Source organism: Balearica regulorum, chromosome Z (genome assembly GCF_011004875.1).
Source record: "Balearica regulorum gibbericeps isolate bBalReg1 chromosome Z, bBalReg1.pri, whole genome shotgun sequence".
NCBI lineage: Eukaryota > Metazoa > Chordata > Aves > Gruiformes > Gruidae > Balearica > Balearica regulorum.
The window spans coordinates 62,559,503-62,580,866 of record NC_046220.1 but is presented as its reverse complement, the minus strand read 5'-3'; the positions used below and the strand labels follow the sequence as shown (position 1 = coordinate 62,580,866).

The window sequence follows — 21,364 nt, the reverse complement described above, 5'->3', positions numbered from 1 at the left end:
ATACTTAACACAGATCTATCAATGTTATGATTGTCCATATATAGATTCTAATTACCTTCTCTACACATTTACCTGTCTTCAACTTATTTCTCTTCTGTACCTCACTGAGTTTTCTCAAGCTACCCCTTTCTATTTCCATACCCCTGATTTCCCTTATAGTCCCCATTTTCCTTCCCACTTCCTCCTCTCCGTTTCCAGGAAAATAAATTTCCTTAGGTTCATCCAGCTGCACAACCATTTCCATCTCCTTCCCTTGTCTAAAACCTTGACTGTGCTGTACCTCAAGTTGTGCTCACTCCCCCCAGTCCCATGTTATGGTGTTGGCATTAGTGCAGCAGTCACAGTGTTCAGGATGTTCAGTGGCCTTAAAGGAATACTCAGAATTACTGCTATGTATTTAAACAGGCGACCTACCCTTGGTGCGTGTTTTGTAAGGTCATAAAACTTCCTGTGACATCTTTCAATTTTTGAAGAAATCCCGTGCAGGTTGTTCATGCGACACAAGAGCTTCATGGTTTTTTTCATTGTTTGAAACATTGTTGTCCTTCCTCCATTTAGTATTGTGGAAGTTCATTACCTATGATAGACCAATACCGATATGGTTGTAATACTGGGTTTAGTGGTGCCAGGTGTCCTTCTCCTGTGTGGCAGAAAACCACCCAAAGAATAAAAGCGAAATTTAATAAGTAAAAATAAAATTATACTTACTGTTTTCATTATTTTGGAAAAGTTGTTAAGCCGATAGTGACTTACGTGGGATTGGAGTCTTTCATTTATTTTAGGAGGACTTTACATGAAAAATAAATGTATGATTAAGTTCTCTCAGGTGAGTGCTACATATTGAGATACCAGACTTGCTTCAGCTTTTGTCTCTTTTACTTTAGTCAGTGACTACAAAAACCTGTTGCTTCAATTCATTCTGTTAATGTTTATGCATTTTGTAAGTCAGGAAGAATTACTCAGATTTCTGTAATGTTGTTTTATGAACATCTTAACAGAAAGAAAAATTCCTATCTCACAATTGTACCCTTTCCCTTCCCTGACCCCCAGTTTTCCCTCAATGTGTTTATCCCTTTTTCTTTGTACAGTTGGCAGTTTTTCAGAGCACTTAGATCAGATAAATGGAAGAAGTGAGAGCGTGGACAGTACCGATAACTCCTCAAAGCCACCCAGTGAAGTTGCATCTCATATGGCTCGTCAGCGATTAGAAAGCACAGAGAAAAAGATCATCTCTGGAAAAGTTACAAAGTCCCTTTCTGCAAGTGCTTTGTCCCTCATGATCCCTGGAGGTAGAGATAAATCTTTTTGTTTAAAAAGTTATGATTTATGCATACTTGATGCTTTATGACGTAAATGCAAGATGTTGGAGAGTCCAGAATGGATTTTGTGTCACACTTTTTTGTTTAACTTGTTCAAATGCATTGCTAGATGATGCAATTTCATCAGTGAGTTACAGTGGTCACGTTACAGCTGAGGAACCTTCTCTGACAGGTAAAAGTATAGCTTAGTGGCGACTACTTTGTGTTCAACTGTGTGCATAGAGCAGGATGCAGGCTTTAGTCCTTGGCCCATCCTGCAGCAGTGTAGCTTAAGTTTTAAGTAGCTCACTATGTACAGCTCCAAGAATAGCTGTTTGTTGCAGCAGCACATTCAGCCTGACTAGTTCTGTCTCATCTCCCATAAGGAAAGGTGTTAAGCTGGAGGAGTGTCACAAACATAGAAATAGCATGTAGGCTCCTGTTTGTATTATGTTGGTTTACATGAAGTGCTCAAAATTTGAAGCCAGAAATACCGCTATAAGTAAGTGGAAGTGTAACAGTAGTATTGAGTGTTTCCAGATGAACCATTGGTGCTTTGCTTTTTACTGGTTCAGAATCAAAGTCCAGATTTCCCAAATCTGAGGCATTTTTTCCAAAAGTAGGATTACATTTCAACTTTGTATATTGGCCATATGCTGCTTTGAGACCTCAGGTGTGATATTTAAGTATCTGGTAACATAACCCTGTACTTGCTCCATATGTTCAAAGGTGGCTTTGACACTAACTTCAGCAGGTTGCTTTGAGTCCTCAGGCTAGTAGAGAATTGTACAGTGTTGGAGAGTTGATTGTGGCTCTCGGACTTCACCTCTCCTTGGGCTGTAAAGCACACGTGCCCTGTGTGCTCTTTAATACCTTGGTGAGCAAACACTCTGCTATCATGCAGATGTGTTTTGAAGAGTTGAAAGACCCATCTGATCCCTGTTACTCCGGGAATTTCTGATTCACCTCATGTTTTCTACCCTTCTTCACCATACAGTTCAAAGAGCGGCATAGGCTTCCTATGCAGTACCTGTAATTCCAGCAGCTAACCATGAGGATGTTTTAATGAGATAAGTCAAGAGGAAAATGTTGAGTCTCAGAGGAGTAATTGCCCCTGCTTGAATGAGGACAACTAGGTGACAGTGAAAAGAATACTTAGCATTTCTGTGATGCTGTCCGAATGTGAATGATCATTCTCACAAAATGCATGAGGGAGGTGGAGATGACTTTATACAATGAGAAAGATAGCGACCACGTGCTCAGCCTGTTCAGGGCAGTGTTGGTGCTGAAAACTGCAAGTTACTTGCAAACGCTGGGCTTGTTCCTTGCGTAGACTCTTTCTTCCAAATAATATTTCTCTCCCAAATGTCTTAAGTGGTTCTTTTTGTATAGCCCTGTAACAGTTAGCACCATGGTTATTTTTTCTGCTTGTAGAGAGCCTGTAGTGCGTGGTAATTACTGAGATTAGCTATCACAGGAGCATGATATACACATTTTTTAGTATTTGTATTTTGGTAGTTCTTTCACAGCTGTCAAGTAAGAATCACTAAGTTCAGAGATGATATAGACCAAGCTACTGTGCTCATTAAACTACCGTTTTCTGTCAGTTTAATCTCAGCATCGTTCTATAAAATCTAAACTTAACTTTGCCTGTACCTGAAAATGTTGTCATTATAACTATATCAACCTAAATCTTACACGTTAGGGTTTTTGGACAATATTAGGTACAGCTATCTTATTTGTGTTTATCTGTAAAATTAACTACAGCAACAGACAACCAGTGTTCCCGACCTGAGTCACGTAGCTGAGAGTCGCAGGACGTGTCCCACACGCAGCAGAAAGCAGAGGGCGGGTCATCTGGACATGTTTTAGAGCCAGAGGGTGACAGTGACACCCTGTTTGGGGCTTGGTTGTTCTGTGGGATCTCAGCATTAGCCCAGTGATACCCATCTCTAGGAGCATCTGGTGACTCACATCCAGGAACTAGAGTCTCTGCTGTCAAAGCATGTCTGCCCTCGCATGATACTGCTTGGCACGGATGCCAAACCTGCAGTGTTTCTGGGCTGCATTCCTTTGCAGAGCTGTCAACCTGTTACAGTCACCAAAGCGTGTTTTATGCTGCTGCAATTGTTCTTTCAAAGTTAGCAATGACTGTGTTTCCTATCTAAAAGGAAAAAGCAGTCTACTTCTAACAAGTTAACCCTCGCATTAAAAAATACAGTTTACGCTACAGGAAAGAAATTTAGTTCTAATATCTAGTAGTTGGTCAAACTTCTCATTCACTAAGATACACATCGATTGAGGAGGAGAGAGTGTTTATGCAAAGACAATGATATATTTTGACACAAAGCTGTCATAAAACTAAGCAAATTCCCTGTTCTGTGTCTGTATTTTTGTCTGCTTAGAATGTACTCTAATAAGCAGATTTTTTTTCTTCCAGATGTGTTTGGTGTTTCTCCTTTGGGAAGTCCTATGTCCCCTCATTCCCTATCATCTGATCCTTCATCCTCCCGAGATTCATCTCCCAGTCGTGATTCATCGATTGCTGCTGCAAATCCTCATCAACCAATAGTAATTCATAGTTCAGGAAAAAAGTATGGCTTCACCATCCGAGCAATCAGGGTTTACGTTGGTGACAGCGATATCTACACTGTACACCATATTGTTTGGGTAAGATAATAGTTTTTTGCTTATATACAGCCACAGAAAACTGTAATGATGTATTTGCTTTTGGTTTTTGTACCTCTGGTATCTGTTAACAGTTACTGCGTAAATTGTGGTGATGTGCCGAACAATTTTCTTAGAATGAAATTCATGCCTGTACACAAGACCGGTGTTGGCTGTAGGGACAACACAAGCCACCTTTGGCAGAAGTGGTACCTGCATATGATGTTGCCCTTCTGCATGGATCACTTCCACTTTTGTCAAGTTGGGCAATTGTGAACAGCCATGTCTAAGTTCAGACTACTACATCAAAGAAAACGAAAGGGTTGGTGCGGCTTCTCTAACTGAAGGCAAGATCTACAGTACTAGGAGATTATAAACAGAAATTGTTGAAATATACATGGAGTTTATGGAACTGTGTCAATTAAAGGACTCATGAAAGTCAACAGTATTTTACTAGATGCAAGTAGGCTGATTTCAAGCACTTGACTTTTTGTGTAGAACTGTGCAAATCATTTGGAATTGTGAATACCTTTGAGGATTCTATGGCACAGGAAAAAGACTGACTGTCTTGAATAAATCATATATTTTTTGATCCTCTGTTCACTGGTGATTTGAACAAAGTGGGAGACAGGCTAAAGGGAAAATACAGCAGTTCTGGCATTTCATTGGTTATCAGCCTCCCAGATTGTAAAATATATATGTATTTATATTTATTTTATAATTGAGGTTGATAACAAATTATATATTTTATATAATTTATATATGATACACATATAAATTGTGTGTGTGTATAAAGTGAAATATTTCAACTACCTTAAAACAATTTTGAAAAATTTATTACAAATATATCAGAAGCTTTGAAGTTTTGTATTGTGCTTTGTTTTAAATATGTATTACAGGTTTTGAAGTAGCAATGGTACTGATGTGGTAGTGTATTACTCTTTTTTTTGGTAGTTCTTTCACAGCTGTCAAGTAAGATGTTTTTTATCTCTCAGACCTATTAATCCATCAAGAACATTGAATCTAGAGAGTGGGGTACGTTTGATAATGGAATAAATGAAAAGATTGGATTTCTTGCCACTGGTGTAGTATCACAGTGAAAGAAAGGGGAAAAAATTATACATTGCAGTAGAAGTGAAAAGTTGGCTTTTTTTCAAAATAGTGTAGGTTTGGTTTTTTAGCTCTGTAAGCACTATAGGCTCAGTAGTGGCTGCATGATTTAAATTCTTCAAAAGCTCATTTTAAAATATAATACTTTTTTGGCTTTTGCATATTTTGTTTTTTGACTTATTTAAGCCACCTTCAAAATAGTTTACAATTCAGTTTTGGTCCTTCGTCACCTTTGTGCTGCACTGTTCCTTCTAATGGGCAGCCTGGCGAATTTGAACCAAATGAAAACAACCCTTAACTATATGGTGGAGTTCATTTTTATCATGATTAGGGTACTGCATGTCACCACTGCCTTAATTACATCAGTATTTCTCAGTGTTATTTGCTGAAAATATTAATTTGATTCTGAAATTTTGCCATGGGGAATGAATCACCCCTTCCTTATCATGCATGAAAACTGCCTTGCTCTATAGAACTTTCTTAATACCAGTGGCAACAAGCAGTGTTTGTCACCTTTGAAATCATTACAGACCCTGTGTAAGTATACAGTTTTAGTAAGTAGTTGATGGTAAAATGGCTGGTCTGTTTTTTCTTCTTTTCTTCCTATATATAACTCAAGATCTGTAAGTATTCTTCATTGTCAACTGGTTTTATAGAAAGAGTTCATTAAACAAAGCCTACTCTTGAAAGTATGAAAGTTAAACAGGAGTCCATTTTGTGTATATTCTTTGTCTCTGATTTCCAGAATGTGGAAGAAGGAGGTGCAGCTTACCAAGCGGGCTTAAAAGCTGGAGACCTGATTACTCATATCAATGGAGAGCCAGTGCATGGTCTTGTTCATACGGAAGTCATTGAGTTGTTGTTAAAGGTAACTCTTGGACAACTGGGATACAAAAGCACTTGTTTTCACCAAGGATTGAGGGGTTATTTTTGTTTCCTTCAGAGATCAGTTACCAGATTTTGTGGTTGTTCAAGTACAAACTCTTAAGCTCCCGTTGCACAGAACTGGAGAAAGGTCAATGACTTCATACATCCTGCTACGATTTTCTCTGAAATAAACTGGCACTACTGCTGAGATAGTTGAAGTACATTCAAGGCACTGACACAGAGAGATGTCCCTGTGTCTCAAAAAATCTGACATTTTCAGGCACTTTCTTGAATTTCTCCTTCTTCATCAGCTAATTCAGGCTTTTAATGATGATGCTACTTCTCATTTTCTCCTTTTAAACTGAAATCAGTGAGGAAAAGTGGAAACAAAGAATATGAAATATTTTCTTGCCTACTGTACAGGAACTTGTCTTTCATAATCTTAAGGCCCAAAAGGATTTTGTCTCATATATAGCTAGGCATGTCCCACAGAGCTTCTTTGCTTAATGAAGTTCTGATCCTGCAGTTGGACTTTTATGTATAATCTATGACATTTTTCTCTTGTGGAGGTTTCTGAGGTCTGTCCTATTAGAAGATTATAATTTTTCCATAAAAGCAAACAAACAAAAAGACCAGCATTTTAATGAACAGTAGTGTCTTAGCTTTTCACTGCAGCTCATCATAATTGCAGTTTTTATGTAATCTTTTCTGCACAGACTAACATAAGTCAGAATTATTTTAGACAGCTGTGTATTTACTGCCTGCCTTATTGACAGTTTATGGTGTTGCACGCAGAGCTTTCTTGTCAAAAGTAGTCAGTTATAAAAGAAGATTGGAAATCAGTGAAGTGGTGGGGAAATATAAAGAGCTGAGGAAAGATGAAAAATACACTTTTCCTTAAGTCTTCATTTTTCTTCTCTGAAACCAGGAGGAATTTCCAAGTCTTCCAATTTTGCAAGAAATGTGTAAGAGAAAATCTGGAATTTTAGACAGCTGGCTGTGCAGTTGTTTTCTGTGTCAGATGCAGAAAAAGAGAAACATGACAACCCTGCACACTACTTACAAGAGTAAACTCAAACTGAGAGATTGCTGTTTATCCAAATGTGCTGTATCATAAATTAATTTGGGATATTGGAATTCCTTTGAAAAGTTCACTGTAGTAGTGTACGGTGCTGGGCAGGAGATACAGATTTTTAATATATAGATATTTCCAGTTGGTTTTATTTATTGAATTAGCCATTCATGCCAACAGTCCTAAAAAGCTGAACTTAAATTATATTTGTTAATCTCTTTTGATCAAGATAAAAGGACTGTTTGGGATTGATAATGAAGATTAAGTTTTCTTCTCCATTTTATCATTGTAACAGTTGGTATCCTGAGGCCTGAATGGCCAGTGAATGAACCACTGCACAGTGACCGCTGTTCTTTGTGGGAAAATAGGATGTTTCTGTAGAAGCTTTCATCTTGAAAATTGCCATCTTGGTCAATCCTTGGACTCTTCCTGTCTAGCTACAGTTATTGGTATTTCTCCTTGTCCTGAAGCTGGAACAGAGGAAGTTTAGGAAATTTGGCAGAATTTGAGGATTTTTCTAATCATTGTGTATCTGACATAAATTAGCCTGGCACCACCTGCATAGGGTTCCCTACACTGCCAGCTCTCACTCTGATGCCAGAGTTCTGTCTTGTTGCATTCACATTTGTCATGTAGCTTCAAATTAAGGCAAAGTCATCCTGCATTACTGAGGCCTAAAGGTTCCTCCTCCTTTTTTGGCAGAGTGGTAACAAAGTCTCAGTAACAACAACCCCTTTTGAAAACACTTCCATCAAGACCGGACCTGCCAGGCGAAATAGCTACAGGAGCCGAATGGTCAGGCGCAGTAAGAAAACCAAGAAGAAAGAGAGTTTAGAGAGGTGAGTAATCCTTTAGTTTCATGATGAATATGTTTCCTTGTATTTTTGTATATGTAACAATTTAAAATATGAAGTTAATACAGTTCTCTCTTGTCTTTTACATCTTTTTACCTTCTTCTATGAGAGCCTACGGTTGTCACTTTTTCTCTCCAATCCTGTTTTACCTAAACTAGATCTGTTAAAATAACTCCTAAAAATTTTGCATGGCACACACATAGATATGAGGAAGAAAGTGAATAACTGAGGTTGCATCTTAATTTATATTATTTTATATACCAATTTATATACAAAATGTATATCTTTTTGCACTTGTTTAATTAAACTTTCTAATCCTAAGTTTATGGCCATTTTTAGTTCTCTGGAAAGTTTATGTGTATTTTGTAAATACATTGCTAGTACTTTATAGATATTCTTTCAGTTTTGGTGGGCTCTTATATTAAGAAAATAAAGATTTATACTCATAAGGAGCTAACCATTCTTATGAAATACAGTGAGTAGATTTTAGTACAAATAGATTTAGTTACAATATCTATCCCACCTATTAGCAAATCAATATATTTTCTAAACTTCACACTCTGCAGCATGGTTTGCTTTCATGTAAACATAGATTTAATACTTGCTTTTCTGAGTGTGGAGAGAGGAAGCAATGTCAGCTTGCAAGAGTTTTGCCTGTGGAAATGGTTTCTTCTGTGAATCTTAACATCTGATTAATATTGTGCTCTTCTCACGCTAGGAGAAGATCTCTCTTTAAAAAGCTGGCCAAGCAGCCCTCTCCTCTTCTTCACACCAGCAGAAGTTTCTCCTGCCTGAACCGATCACTTTCATCAGGGGAGAGCTTGCCTGGGTCTCCAACGCACAGCTTATCTCCTAGATCACCTACCCCAAGCTATCGCTCTACTGATTTTCCATCTGGTGAGTGTGAAGAAGTGGAGGGCAGAGGAAGAGGACTTGAAGTGTGCTCTACTTCTTGTGAGCCTCCCAGATCTGTTAACACTTTGCTAAGAGTAGTCAGCTCTAACAAGCGTAATCATTGAACATGTGGTTTCTGTCTGGAAAAAGCGAAAAAGATTCCTGATGCAACATCAAAGATGTTTTCATGATACAGAAACACCTAAAAGGGAACTGTCTGCTATGTTTGTCCCAGAGTTTAAATCCAAGTCCAATGGCTCTAAGTTCAGTAATATACAATCCAAGTTTGGAGTAAAAGGTGGAATCTTGGCTGATTTAAGAGGAATGAAAGTGAGGAAAAAGTTGCTACATATTGGAACTAGCATGGGCACTTATGAATGCAGTTTTATTGCTGAAAAGATTGTCTGGGTGCTGAAATATGCATCTTTCTGGCTCCTAAAAGCCTGCCCCTTTTTTCTGTTTTACTTCTGTCATGATTTTACTGTGTACTAAAAGTGACAGCTGTTGTACAGTCCCTTAGCAAAGGTAAATTTGGAAAGCCTTGATCATTGCTTTGAAGTTGCAGAAAGCATTAGCTATTCTATTTAAAAAGAAGGAAATGATAACTTAAAGGAGATGATGAAAGAGAGGGGGGGAAAGGGAGAAATAGTAATGTAATTGGAATGATGAGGTGTTTACAGCCCAGTTGCTCAAAACCTTCCAAATTTTGGAATATTGTGGCAGCAGACAGCACATAGGCCTTTTGGACTAGTGAAAGCTCTGTCTCTCACTGAACATTTAGACAAGATTCAAAAAATCTTGCTAATCTTACCTTTGGTTTGTTTGTTCTTTTTGTAGGTACTAACTCTTCCCAGAGTAGCTCCCCTAGTTCAAGTGCTCCCAATTCTCCAGCTGGTTCAGGACACATAAGACCCAGCACTCTTCATGGCTTGGGTCCAAAGCTTGGTGGGCAAAGATACAGGTCAGGAAGACGCAAATCAGCTGGCAGCATTCCTCTCTCTCCTCTTGCACGGACACCTTCTCCAACACCCCAGCCGACATCTCCTCAGCGATCTCCATCACCATTGCTAGGCCATTCAATTGGAAGTACTAAAATAGCTCAGTCTTTCCCTAGCAAAATGCACTCTCCTCCAACTATTGTAAGGCATATTGTTAGGCCAAAGAGTGCAGAGCCACCAAGATCTCCACTATTAAAGAGAGTCCAATCTGAAGAGAAACTCGCACCCTCTTATGGCACTGATAAGAAACACTTATGTTCACGAAAACACAGTCTGGAAGTGACCCAGGAAGAAGTGAATAGAGAGTTGTCCCAAAGGGAAGTAACTCTTCAGAGCTTGGAGGAGAATGTATGTGATGTGCCGTCACTCACGCGAGTCAGGCCTGCAGAGCAGGGCTGCTTGAAACGACCCATCTCACGAAAATTAGGTAGGCAAGAATCCATTGATGAGCTAGACAGAGAGAAGCTGAAGGTCAAAATAGTTATGAAAAAGCAAGATTTTGCTGAAAAAGCCAGTGCTGCTATACATGAACCTAGCAGTGAACCAGAAAATCCCAATACCTTAAGACTGGAAGAAAGAGACAAAAAAGCATTCCAGAAGGTATTAGAAAGATCAAATCAGTTTGAGAAGGTATTAGAAAGATCAAATCAGTTTGAAACAAAAATAGTTGCTTTGGAGACCCAGTCAGCTGGTGGCATACTCAAAGACACCCTTCAAAAGAATGCAAGCTTGAGATCAAATGATGGTGTTGCTTTAGATACACAGATGTTGTGTCATGGGTCTCCACCTAATGAACTCAGTCATATTTCTTATGATTTCAAAAGAATTTCCCCTCCATGTACACTGCAAGATATGCTACCTCAGTCCTCTGACAGGATGCTAAATGGAAAGGGAGAAAACACAGATAAAAATGTACCAGCAAAAGAATTTGTTAAATTTGAAAGATTAGATGGTAAACTTGCAAATATTGATTATCTTAGAAAGAAAATGTCCATTGAAGAAAAAGATGACAGTGTCTGTCCAGTGCTAAAACCCAAACTGACATCAAACATTCATGAATGCCTTCAACTTAATACCGGCAGACCCATAAACGTACAGCAGGACTCCACTACAGTTGCCGATGGTAGAACATTTATTGGCAGCGCACATGCGGCTCAGATTAACTCAGTTTCTTTTGTTCCTCTCAAGACCTTGAATGGCCGATCAGACATCAGTGTGGAAAAATCAGCCCTTATTTCCACTGAGGCTCCTGTCAGAAAAAGTCCTTCAGAATATAAACTCGATGGGAGGTCTGTTTCCTGTTTGAAGCCCATAGAAGGCACACTAGACATTGCCTTACTTTCTGGGCCACAAGCTTCGAAGACTGAACTGCCTTTGTGCAGTGTCCTTCCCGAAGGACAGAGCACCAGCAGTGATGGGGGATCTTCTAAACCCTCAGCACCACAGGGGAGTGGTGGAAAGGCAGAACTGGCCTGTGAGAAAGAGCAGTCATTAAGCTATTCAAAATTTGGCAAAGTCAGCGTATCAGAGCCTCAGGTTCTGCAAACAAGCAAGAGTTCTCCAAATCTACCAGTCATCCCTGCAGCTGCAGAAGTAGTAACAGAGAAAAAGGTTTCTAGTCCAGCTACTAAAGGCAGTATTTCTGTTACCGAAGCTGTTCAAAAGAAAGACACATCCCCTTCAAAACAGAAGGACAATTCAATGGAGGTGAAGTCTTGTGTTATTCAAAGTCAGAGTGTTAAAACTACTGAAATGCTCTCCAAACTCTCTGCTGTCCAAAACACTCCTGAAAAAGCTGTAGGAAAAGAGAAGCAAATACAAAAGGAGTTGCCTGCCAAACAGCTGGTAGCCCAGAGAAGTGCTGAGCCTGTCCCTGCGAAGGTGGAGGTGATCAGGGAATCATCTCTGAAGGTATCTGTCTCAGATGTCATGATAACAAGCTACTCCAAAAGCAGTGAAAAAAATTGTGCTGATTTTGCCATTCCACCTCAGATGCAGACAGCTGACCCCAAGGCACAACATAAGGATGGCAGAGAATCACTGAAACAGTTAGGCAAAGATGACAGTAGTGTTGCTAGTAGTTTTGTGGAACGGGATAAAACCATACAGAAAGTTCTTGGTGAGTCTAAGAAAGTTATCATAGAGTCAAAGACTGAAGCTCTTCCACCCAAATGGCCCATGCAACCCTCCATAGATTGTGATCCTAAAAATGAGAAGTCTGCACCAGTTTCCTCTGTGCAGAAGGACAATGCCAAAGATTTAGGAAAGAAAGATCAGAAACAGCCCACTGACATAAGGCTTCAAACTACTGAGAGAGAGCAGTCCAGCCAGGTTCCTCGGCAGCAACTTAATGCTTCAGGCTCCCCTGCTGTGAGAGACACTGTAAGCAGAAGCTCTGCTGTAGATGTTCATATAGGTGTTCAAGAACATGTGAAGCCTGTTGCCACCTATGTGGAAAGCAGCAGTAATAAACACAGGCCAGTCTCTGATATGAGTTCCTCTAAGTCTAAGTACTTGGATAAACAGACATTGTCACAAAAACCATACACTCCAACCGTAACAGAAAAAGAAACTATTATTCAGCTGTCTACCAGCTCCTGGAAAGATGGGAAGCTTGCCAGTAAAAATGTGCTAGATCCCCTTTCTTCTGTCTCAGGCTCTTTGAGAAAAATGAACAATGAGCATGTGCAGGCCGAAAGGCCTGTAAATTTGGAGCATGGTTCAGTAGCCACGCTCCAAATGAGCAGCATCACCCCTGACGCCAAACCCAAATCCTCTGCTGTTGGCCTGGTACCAGCAGGCCGAGAGAGTTCTAAGCAGATGCAGAGGCAAGAACCAGCAGGGCAGATGCAGAGGGAAGAACCAGCAGTTTTGGGGGAATCTGCTGATCAAAAGCAACTTCAGCTCAGTGAAAAACAAACCACATCTCCAAAGTTTTCCACTGTGAAAGACTGTCTCTTGCTGAACAAACAGGCAGACAGAAATCCTAGTAACCAGATGATGTCTGCAGACAAAAGACCTGAAGGAAAAATATGCACTGATGCACTTTATGTTCAGTTTGACAGTGGGAAAGTAGAGCCTACCGTTTGCCTCGCAAACTGTGATGCCAGAGGGAAAGGAGCAGAAAAAGCAACTGCAAGTATCAAAAGCTCTCAAGATCCAAAAGGGAAAGGACAAGTTAATCAAAAACAGCCAGAGGATGCAAACAAGCAGATTGCAACCAAACATGTGTCGGCTGCCAGTGGGCAGAGTTCTTGTCGTGTAGCTGCAACACCAGGAAAGCCACTGACTTCTTCAGCCAATTTCTCTGAATATAGACAAGAAATACCTGTTTTGTCATCAGTGAAGAGTGATGCATCTTCAGCAAAGGTTAAAGCAGGCTTACCTGAGCTTCCTGCAACCTGCAAGGAACTAAGTAAGAAAAGCACCTCTTCCGCAGGGAGCGGTAAGGCAGAAATTACTAAAAGTGTTTCTCTGATGGCCTTGCACAGTGCTGCTGTTGCTGTAGAAGCCCACCACCCTGCTTCAAACCTTGGAGGTAAACCTGGAAATCAAGAGAAGTCTTTTTTTCTTAACACTGTGGAGGTAAAGGGAAAAGATGCTGTTCAACCTCAGCTGTCTGCTTCAAGAAAACAGAATGTAGGTAAAGATTTATCCAGGTCAGCCACTACACCTGACCGCTCTAACGCACTTTCTAACGACAAAGACTCAGCTCGGCAGCGGCGAGGAAAGGAACCTTCACGGAGTAGTCCTCACAAAAAATCCTGTTAAGTTTTAAGATCTAGTAGGTGTGAGCTCAAGACTAGCTGAAACAATGTCAATATATTGGACTGCCTTTAAACCAGCACTGTGTCATGTCTTTGTGCAGCAAAACTTTCATGTCACTGCAGAAAAAGGATGGGGATATGTAAAGAGAGGACTTTTTTCAAAATGCCTTCCCAATTGTAACCGGTAAAACTGTTACCATATAGTATTTGTACAAAAATACCTTTACAGCTGAGAGCTGTTGAAGAAAAGATTTCCTTTGTAAATACCTAGCAATGTGTTTGGGGTTTGAATGTAGCATCTATACTTCGCTGCTGATTGCATTGTTTACTCTCCCCTTTTTTAAGATAGTTGCTTTGCTACTTATTTGCCAGACTCAGATATGAAACTGAATTATTAAAACTCAGACCTGGCATGGACATGCACCAGCCTTGGTCTGACTGGAAAAAACAGGCCACGTTTTTACTTACTAAAAATCCTAGCTAGAGGTTGAAAAAGTACTAGTACAGAATAAATGTGGTGACTTATTGTGAGTTTTTACATGTATTTTTAATAATCCGATTTTGATAGTACTGTACCTGACTGACTGACTGCTTCACCAGATCCTAACACAAGACCTAACTGCATCTCCCTACCACACAAAGCCTGTCTCAGCGTGGGTGTTGTTAAAGCACCGGGAGGACCACTTGGTTGTCAGGGCATCCCAGCATGAGTCATGTTCTCTGCTGAGATGGTGGTTCTCATCTTGTCTCTTGGGAGCGTGTTCTGTAACTTTCCCCTCAGACAAGGCTGAGACTCTAAAGCACATGCTGTGTGTTTAGTTTTTGCTGCAACCCTCTCCTGAGTTCCTTGAGCTTCTTTAAATTCAGACCCTTACAGTGTGAGGCACAAGTATAAGCACATGACTTGCAGTACTAGTATGTTCATCCCTGGTTTTTAATACATTTAGAGAATACACATTGTCATGGTATGTAGGTCTGCATAATTAGCTTCATGCAGCTGTAGCTTTTTTCTGTTTTATGACAAGTAAGGTAAAAAAGAAAAAAAGCTATTTCAGTATCTTCAGAAAAGTTCAGGACATCTGATACATTTTAATACATAGCTGGGGCCTTATGTTGTAGACTAAACTTGCTGTTTTTAGCAAGTAATTCTGGGTTTCACATTCATTTCTAAATGCATTAAGTAGCTCCATACATTTCATAACATAATCTTTTTATTTGTATGCAAAAAAGTAAATACTGTAATTCTAAAAGAAGCATTTTGTAACAAAGGAACCTGTTGGAGCTATTTGGTGCTAGAATGTGACCGTCTTTTTACTTTTGCTAAGCCTTATTTAAATTTTGTATACTGTGGAACATGTAGACTTTGATCGCTTTAGCGTGGAGGTATTTAGTTAGTTTTGAAGGATGAAAGGTAAAATTTGAAACATGTATAGAAGCACTACAAAATACCCTTACCAGATGCGTGTTTTTTAACGATGGGGATCAATAAAATGGTAGTTTTGCTTATTTCTGTTATCTGTACCCACAGTGGAGGTAGGCCCCTACCTGTTTCATCAGGGCTTACAGATTGTCTTTCTGTCTCAAAAGCTAGAAAATTGTTCATAAAAGCACAGTGTAATCTTGACTTGGAGGTTTGTATCACAACTGACAATGCACAGAATTCATTTTCCTCTGGTGAAAACTTCGTTATACTGATTAGTTGAGTTGGATTACAGCAAACCTGTCATGGAAAGGTAATATCACAAACAACTCCTGATCTTTCATGTGGCAGTAGAACATTCATACTGCTTTTGATGCATTCACAGAGGAGCTACTAGTGTGAGCAATGGATGGTATTTTTTGAGCAGTTTAAAAGATAAAATGGTCTCAACATTTACAGTTCATCTGTGCTTTGGCAGTTACTACAAATGAACACTAAAGCACTTCAAAATAACATTTCTGTCTGGGAGGTATTTCCTAGTTTACAGTCTTTGCATTTTTTCAACTATCCTCTTAGTTCCTTTTAAGCACATCTATCTTTGTTTACAGTATACCTTTATGTATATTTTGTATAGTTCATTATCACTTCTGACAAATAAGTTCTTTGCATTTTGAAAGTGTAACAGTGCTTAAGCTTGTGTTTATGTAGTACCTGTTTGTTGGTGTTTGCCTTATTAGTGAGCTGTTAGATCCTTCTGCCTGTGTTCTACTTGGTCAGTCTTTATGTGATTGTAGATCTGATGTGTTCTTTTGTAGACGTCCTGCTGTAGATTCCTCAGCTTGAAAAAAAAAAAAAAAAAATTGTTAGGGTCTGTGCAATAAAGTGTTTGCAGTCTTATTTTCTCTAAGAAACTCCTTATGGATGTCATAATTGTTGTATATTGAACATGAGTATTTATACTTATGCAGTTGTATAACATTGAAATAAAAATTCAGCATGAAACACTATTGTGTTAGTGTTTTTCCTTGAACTACTTTCACTTCTGTAACTTCAGGCACATCTCTGCTCTGCTTAGAGGTGGACAGTTGTTTGGTTTTATTCTTTGGGGCAAACTCAGTGCACCCCTTAAGGTGCATGCTGGCCGAACGTTTTGCCTGAGGAAATGCAGTGTTGTCTGGAGACGGAGGAGGTCTGCATAGTATCTCATCCCAGGCAGTGGCTGGAGCCACTGTTCTGCTGTTGGGTAGGTAGGCACAGGGTGATGATGGTCACTAACAACGGCATTGGCTATAATGTGACATTTAAATATTTCCTCCAAAACATGTGTCATCATTCATTACAATAGTTCAGTATGTTTTTTAGTACCATCTCAAAATACCTCGTCTTTCTACGTATTTTTATTTACACTAAATTTTCAGCCTTAACAAATTCCTGGAGCATGTGTAAGTGTAATGTTTTCTTCAGTTTTGAAATTTCTACCCCTTGAATACCATCAAATCTTCCTTTATCCTTTTTTTCTCAGAAGATAAAGTAGATGTGGTGAACCAGACAGGGGAGATGGAGCAGAGCACTGTAGTATCCAGTGGCCTCTTTGATGAAGAAAAATCCTTTTGGTGGGAGGAGCAACAGGGAAGGCTTATAGCTGCCCTGATTTTCATTTTTCCACTTCTTGCAGAGGAGCCGTGCCCGTTAAAATACACATGTCTTTACTCTTCCATTGCTGGCAGCTCTGCACAGCTGGTTGGCACATGCCAGGAACTGTTTGCCCATCAAGGGGGTTGGTTTTGTTCACATTTTACTGTTGCTTTGTTTTCCCTATGTTTTTCCTGTGTACAAAACCAAGTTGTAAGGCCCTGATAACAAGTGAATGTCGTAAACACCCATCTTGACATGGACAGGGATGGGCTGATGATGACCAGGGAGTGTTGACCGAGAATGGAGGCTGCAGAGGAGGCAGGATAATGTCTGGTGAGACCACTCCTCTATTCCTGAAGCACGTAAACAAAGACCATCTGTGCGCTGTGCACCATGTGCCTGTGACAGATCACTGCTCACTTGGTCAGCCCCGGGGGGGGGGGGGGGAAGGGCAGTGAGTCCCCTGGACCCCCACAACTCAACTCATTTCTAGAACATTTCTGAACATTCCTGAGCACATACTGCGCCTGCTCAGTGATGACAGACTCCTGCCTATGGGGCGGGTACATCAGGTTATAAAAAGGGAAAACAAGTTTTCGACACACGCCCGCCACCTGAAGACTGCAACTACGAGCAGAGAAGATAGCTGAATCTAAGAGTGGTGATATCTTTGTTCTCTCTCTTTTCTTTCTCTCTTTCTTTTCCTATCACTCTCTTTGTCTCTAACTTAATTTTTGGCACATTAGGGTAATACTGTCACATGTTTTGCTAAACCCTGTTCTGCTAAGTTTTGAGCATTGTTATGACCTTTGCCAAGCCTCTATCTTTTGTAGTTCCACTGAGTTTTAAGTAAATTTATGATTGGTTTGAACCTCTAAAGTAATTGTTGTTACTTCTGATTACCGCACAGAGAATTAAAAAGTTAATCTCACCCTGAGCAGCACGGGACACAAGCGCAGCAGTGTTACGGCATCACTTTTCCTGTTTTGCTCTCTGTTTGAAACCAGTAAGTAAGGGGAAGCTGCAGGTCACTCCCAACCTTCCAGCTTGCTTCAACCCAGCCAAAGGCAGATAGTCTGCAAAATTGGTGCACTGGCAGGGGCTGTGATGAGTCCAGGAGGGGAGAGCAGGATCCAGCAGCTCAGGGAAAGGAAATTGTGCTATAGTAGAGGATTGATTCTGGATCCTGTTGCTCTGCCTGCTGCGCCATCTCTGCCTGCAGACACCAGCAGTCGCCTCTGCCTGGGGAGGCACGTGCAAGGGTGGGTGTCCATTGCGTTCAGGGGCAGAGGAAAGGGGTGGTGTAAGGGGTTTGTGTTGAGGAAGAAATTGGAAGAGAAAGGTTAAAAGTATTACATGTCATGGCCTGGTATCCTCGCTTCTACTGTTACAAGAAGAGACTGCACCTCACCTGCGACAGGAGTGCTTTCATGGTCTGCAAGGGAAATGTGAGCTGCCTTCTTCAGCACTGAACGTCCAGTTTGCTATGCTCTCTTGGACCTGATATATTTGTTCCATGTCGTTTGCTAGACTTAGCAGGGATACCAAACTTGGGATTTGGATGGTAGCTCAGATAGCAGCTCAGAATAAATCACAGGACAGGAATATACTATATGGTATATGGATGTATGTCCCAGTTCATGGCTTGGGTTAGCAACAGTTTTTCTTTCCACTGAGTATAGCTATCATGTAGTACTCGATAGCATTGACCAGCTCAATGTCCCAGACATCTGCCAAGAATGGATTAGAATGAACTGAGGGTAGGAGGTGACATTAGAGGTTATGGTTCAAGCTGCACAGTGTTGGGAGCATCAGAACAGTGGAGAAGGCTGCAGAGTAAGAAGACAGTAATAACGTAGGTAAGTTGAAGGGCTTGCTGTGTGCTAGAAAAGTGCAGGTGTGAATTGGATCAGGGGCAAGAGGCTGTCTGAGATTTGCTGGAAAAGGATGTCATCTGCTGCTGGGGGAGAAGAATTTCCATTGTATTTGCCAGATGAGGAGGTATGGTATGAGTGAGTGGTTGGGAAGGGATCTCACCTGCTCTTTTCCTAAGTACAAACAAGACTAGTGAACGAAAGAAAGATCTTAAAAGATGCGTCATCGACATCAGGATTTTTTTTAAAGTCAACAGATTTATAAATTGGCCTCTTCAAACATCTTGTTCAAAATAAAATCTTTCAAAATTTACTTCCATCTTACCGATTGTTTAAGCACAGTTGGGGAAGGAAGAGCTTGGCTCTGAGTTTTGTTTTGTCCAATTGAAATAAAGATAAGTGCTTACCAGTATCTGAAATGGGACTCATTAGCTAAGACCTGCTCAAGTGTTTTCTCTGTGTAAATACTGATAATGAAGTCTGTTTTGCACTTTTGTGTTGTACCGTGACTTCAGTGACATCTGTAGCCCAGGCACCAGGATGGCGGTGAGCTCAGCCCTGTTAGGCACCGTTTGCCTCAGGCGACTCCCTTGGTCTCTCTGTGTGCCGGCTCCCCAGCTGTATTTGAAAATGAAATTGAAAAAGGCCTGACTGGAAACCAAAGACTGCATCAGATCAGACCTTGGCTGGGTAAACAAATTCTATAAAGAAAAATAAATCTACTGTCTCTTTCCATGTGTATCCTTCTTAAGTAATCCCAGAAAATAAATCTTTGGACTTCAAAAAGTTTTAATATATAATCTGGACATTTTAATGTATTATAGCCATGTATAAATTTTCCTTCAGAATAATCAGTCCCTGTATTTAGTACTTGCATACCCTGAAACACAGAGTGTATCCTGTTCAGCACTGTTGTTCACATGGTGTCCTATGAATGGCATTTTGCAGGCAAATAAGAAAGCAGAGATGACACTGTAAAGCAAATCAAAGGAAAATGAAAGTGACAACAGATGAAAATACGATCATGAAAAACAACTTGTGTAGAGGGAAAGGGATGGGTCGTAGAGAAGTCTGTACTTAATACTCTGTGTGCAAATACATATTGCACAGGAACATGTTCACCATTTTGCCTTTTCAGCTGTCTTTGATGTTTAACCACCTAACATCTACACGAGTCTACACCATGACACTGGATAGCATTTCAGAAACTGGTAGCATTTAAATCCTGTGTTCTTCTCTCCAGACGAAGAGACATTTCAGAAAGCATCAGCCCAACATGCAGTTTCACCCTCAAGCCACTGATGTTTGTGGGTGTCCTGCAGTTACTACCTGATACTTGCAGCAATTTTTTTGCACCTATCCCAAACTATGAACCATGTCATACTCCCTTTTAACTTCACTATTTGTCTGTCACTTTCCCAAACCCACAAATTTAAGAGTAAAACAATGGAAGAAGCAGGTCTCTCTTGTGTATGGTGCACACATCGGCATCCACACTGGATTGTTAGATAACGCAATTATTGGAGGTTGCTCGTTTAACCAGTTGGATTTGCAGAGGGAGGAGAACGTGCGCCTTGAACCCTAGTTTGACTTCAGGAACATCCCTGCCTTGCTCCCAAGGATGAGACAGGGAATCCTCGCCTCGGGCAGCGTGGCTCACTCAGCGACATTTCTCTCCCTTAGGCTGGTCCTTGCAGAAGGACTTGTCTGACAGAGGCAGCCTGCGCAGCTTTGGCATTCTGCAGTTGGAGCACGGTGCCTGCTGACGGGGTCAGGAGAAGGTTTCTGTGCAGAGCGTGTCAGTAGCTGCAGAAACAGGGAATGTGGAGAGTTGTGAGGAGAGGAAACATCCTAGTGTCCAAAATCTGGGAGTGTTTAGAGGCAACTAGAGAAGAAACATCAAACATTTCTTCCTGCGTGCCCTTGGGCAGCACGTGGCTACAAAGACAGGAGGAGAAGCTGTGGGGTAAGGCAGGCGGCGTACGTGATGTGAAGGCATCTGCAAACTGCAAGAATCCACGTTGTGTTAGATCTGCTAACAGAGGGTAAAAGGGGCTTTTCAAATGAGAAAGGTATTTCTTACTTGAGAAAAGCAAGCAGGGATTCTTGTCAGTAGTGTCTTCAGAAATGAGAAAAAACTTTCTAGTCCTGCCGAGATCTTTGAAATCTTAGCTTGTTACGGAGGAAAATGTCAAGGAAATGCCTTTGGGGCAGGAGCTGAAGCTGAATGTGGAGTCCTTCATCGAAAGCGTGGAGAGACACCTCATCTTCCACGTCTCAGTGAGCAATCGCAGCTCCTGGCTTAACACAGTGGGGAGCCTTGCTGGGGCAGGACGAGACTCCACATGGTGTCTGCTCTGCCGTGGAGACAGAAGGGTCATACCTTCTGAGAAGGTTGTGTCTATACATCAGGATTAGCCTGTTATTAAAGAACTAGTGCTATAAATCACACTACGGTAACAAGGGCAGATGAATAGGCACAGCAAGCTCCCATAAGACCCTTGGTCAAATGCACATACTCTGTCTTGCCACTGGGTTTATTCACATGTGATGGCAGAAGGGATTTGGTTGTAGTGAAAGTAAATAAGTCGTCCATATTTTTTCCTGCCTGGCTATTGCATATCCTGTTGAAGCAAAGACACTGACTTCACTCCAGGGACGCACGCCAGAAGCAACGTGAAGTAGCTGTCGGCACCAGGAGCACCCGTGGGATGAGGTTGCTGCTCGCCGCTGCGCCGCCCCCTTTGCAGTCTCAGATGTTCTATCCGCTCCGTGCCAGCACAGGGAGGTCTCATGGCTGTTGGCGTTGGTGGGTTTTTTGCCCTCTGCAAGCACGTGTAGTGCCAAGTGCCAGCAGATTCTTGACCAAATCTACAAGTTTTATGGTTAAAGCTGAAATTGTTGCTAG

The 21,364-nt window shown here is 40.9% G+C and overlaps 1 protein-coding gene across 5 annotated transcripts in view; it reads left to right on the top strand.

Annotated features, from left to right (window-relative positions):
• MAST4 (microtubule associated serine/threonine kinase family member 4) overlaps positions 1-15,943 on the top strand; it is a 285,948-nt gene extending 270,005 nt beyond the window's left edge. For all 5 annotated transcript variants that reach the window (XM_075739819.1, XM_075739818.1, XM_075739820.1 and 2 more), the window contains 7 exons: positions 1,089-1,289; positions 3,739-3,968; positions 5,821-5,943; positions 7,717-7,853; positions 8,587-8,765; positions 9,600-10,360; positions 10,391-15,943. In XM_075739819.1, the coding sequence (XP_075595934.1) occupies positions 1,089-1,289; positions 3,739-3,968; positions 5,821-5,943; positions 7,717-7,853; positions 8,587-8,765; positions 9,600-10,360; positions 10,391-13,531 (4,772 nt within the window). In that variant the 3' untranslated portion in view covers positions 13,532-15,943. The remainder of the gene's footprint in view (positions 1-1,088; positions 1,290-3,738; positions 3,969-5,820; positions 5,944-7,716; positions 7,854-8,586; positions 8,766-9,599; positions 10,361-10,390) is intronic.
• Positions 15,944-21,364: the final 5,421 nt, after the last annotated feature.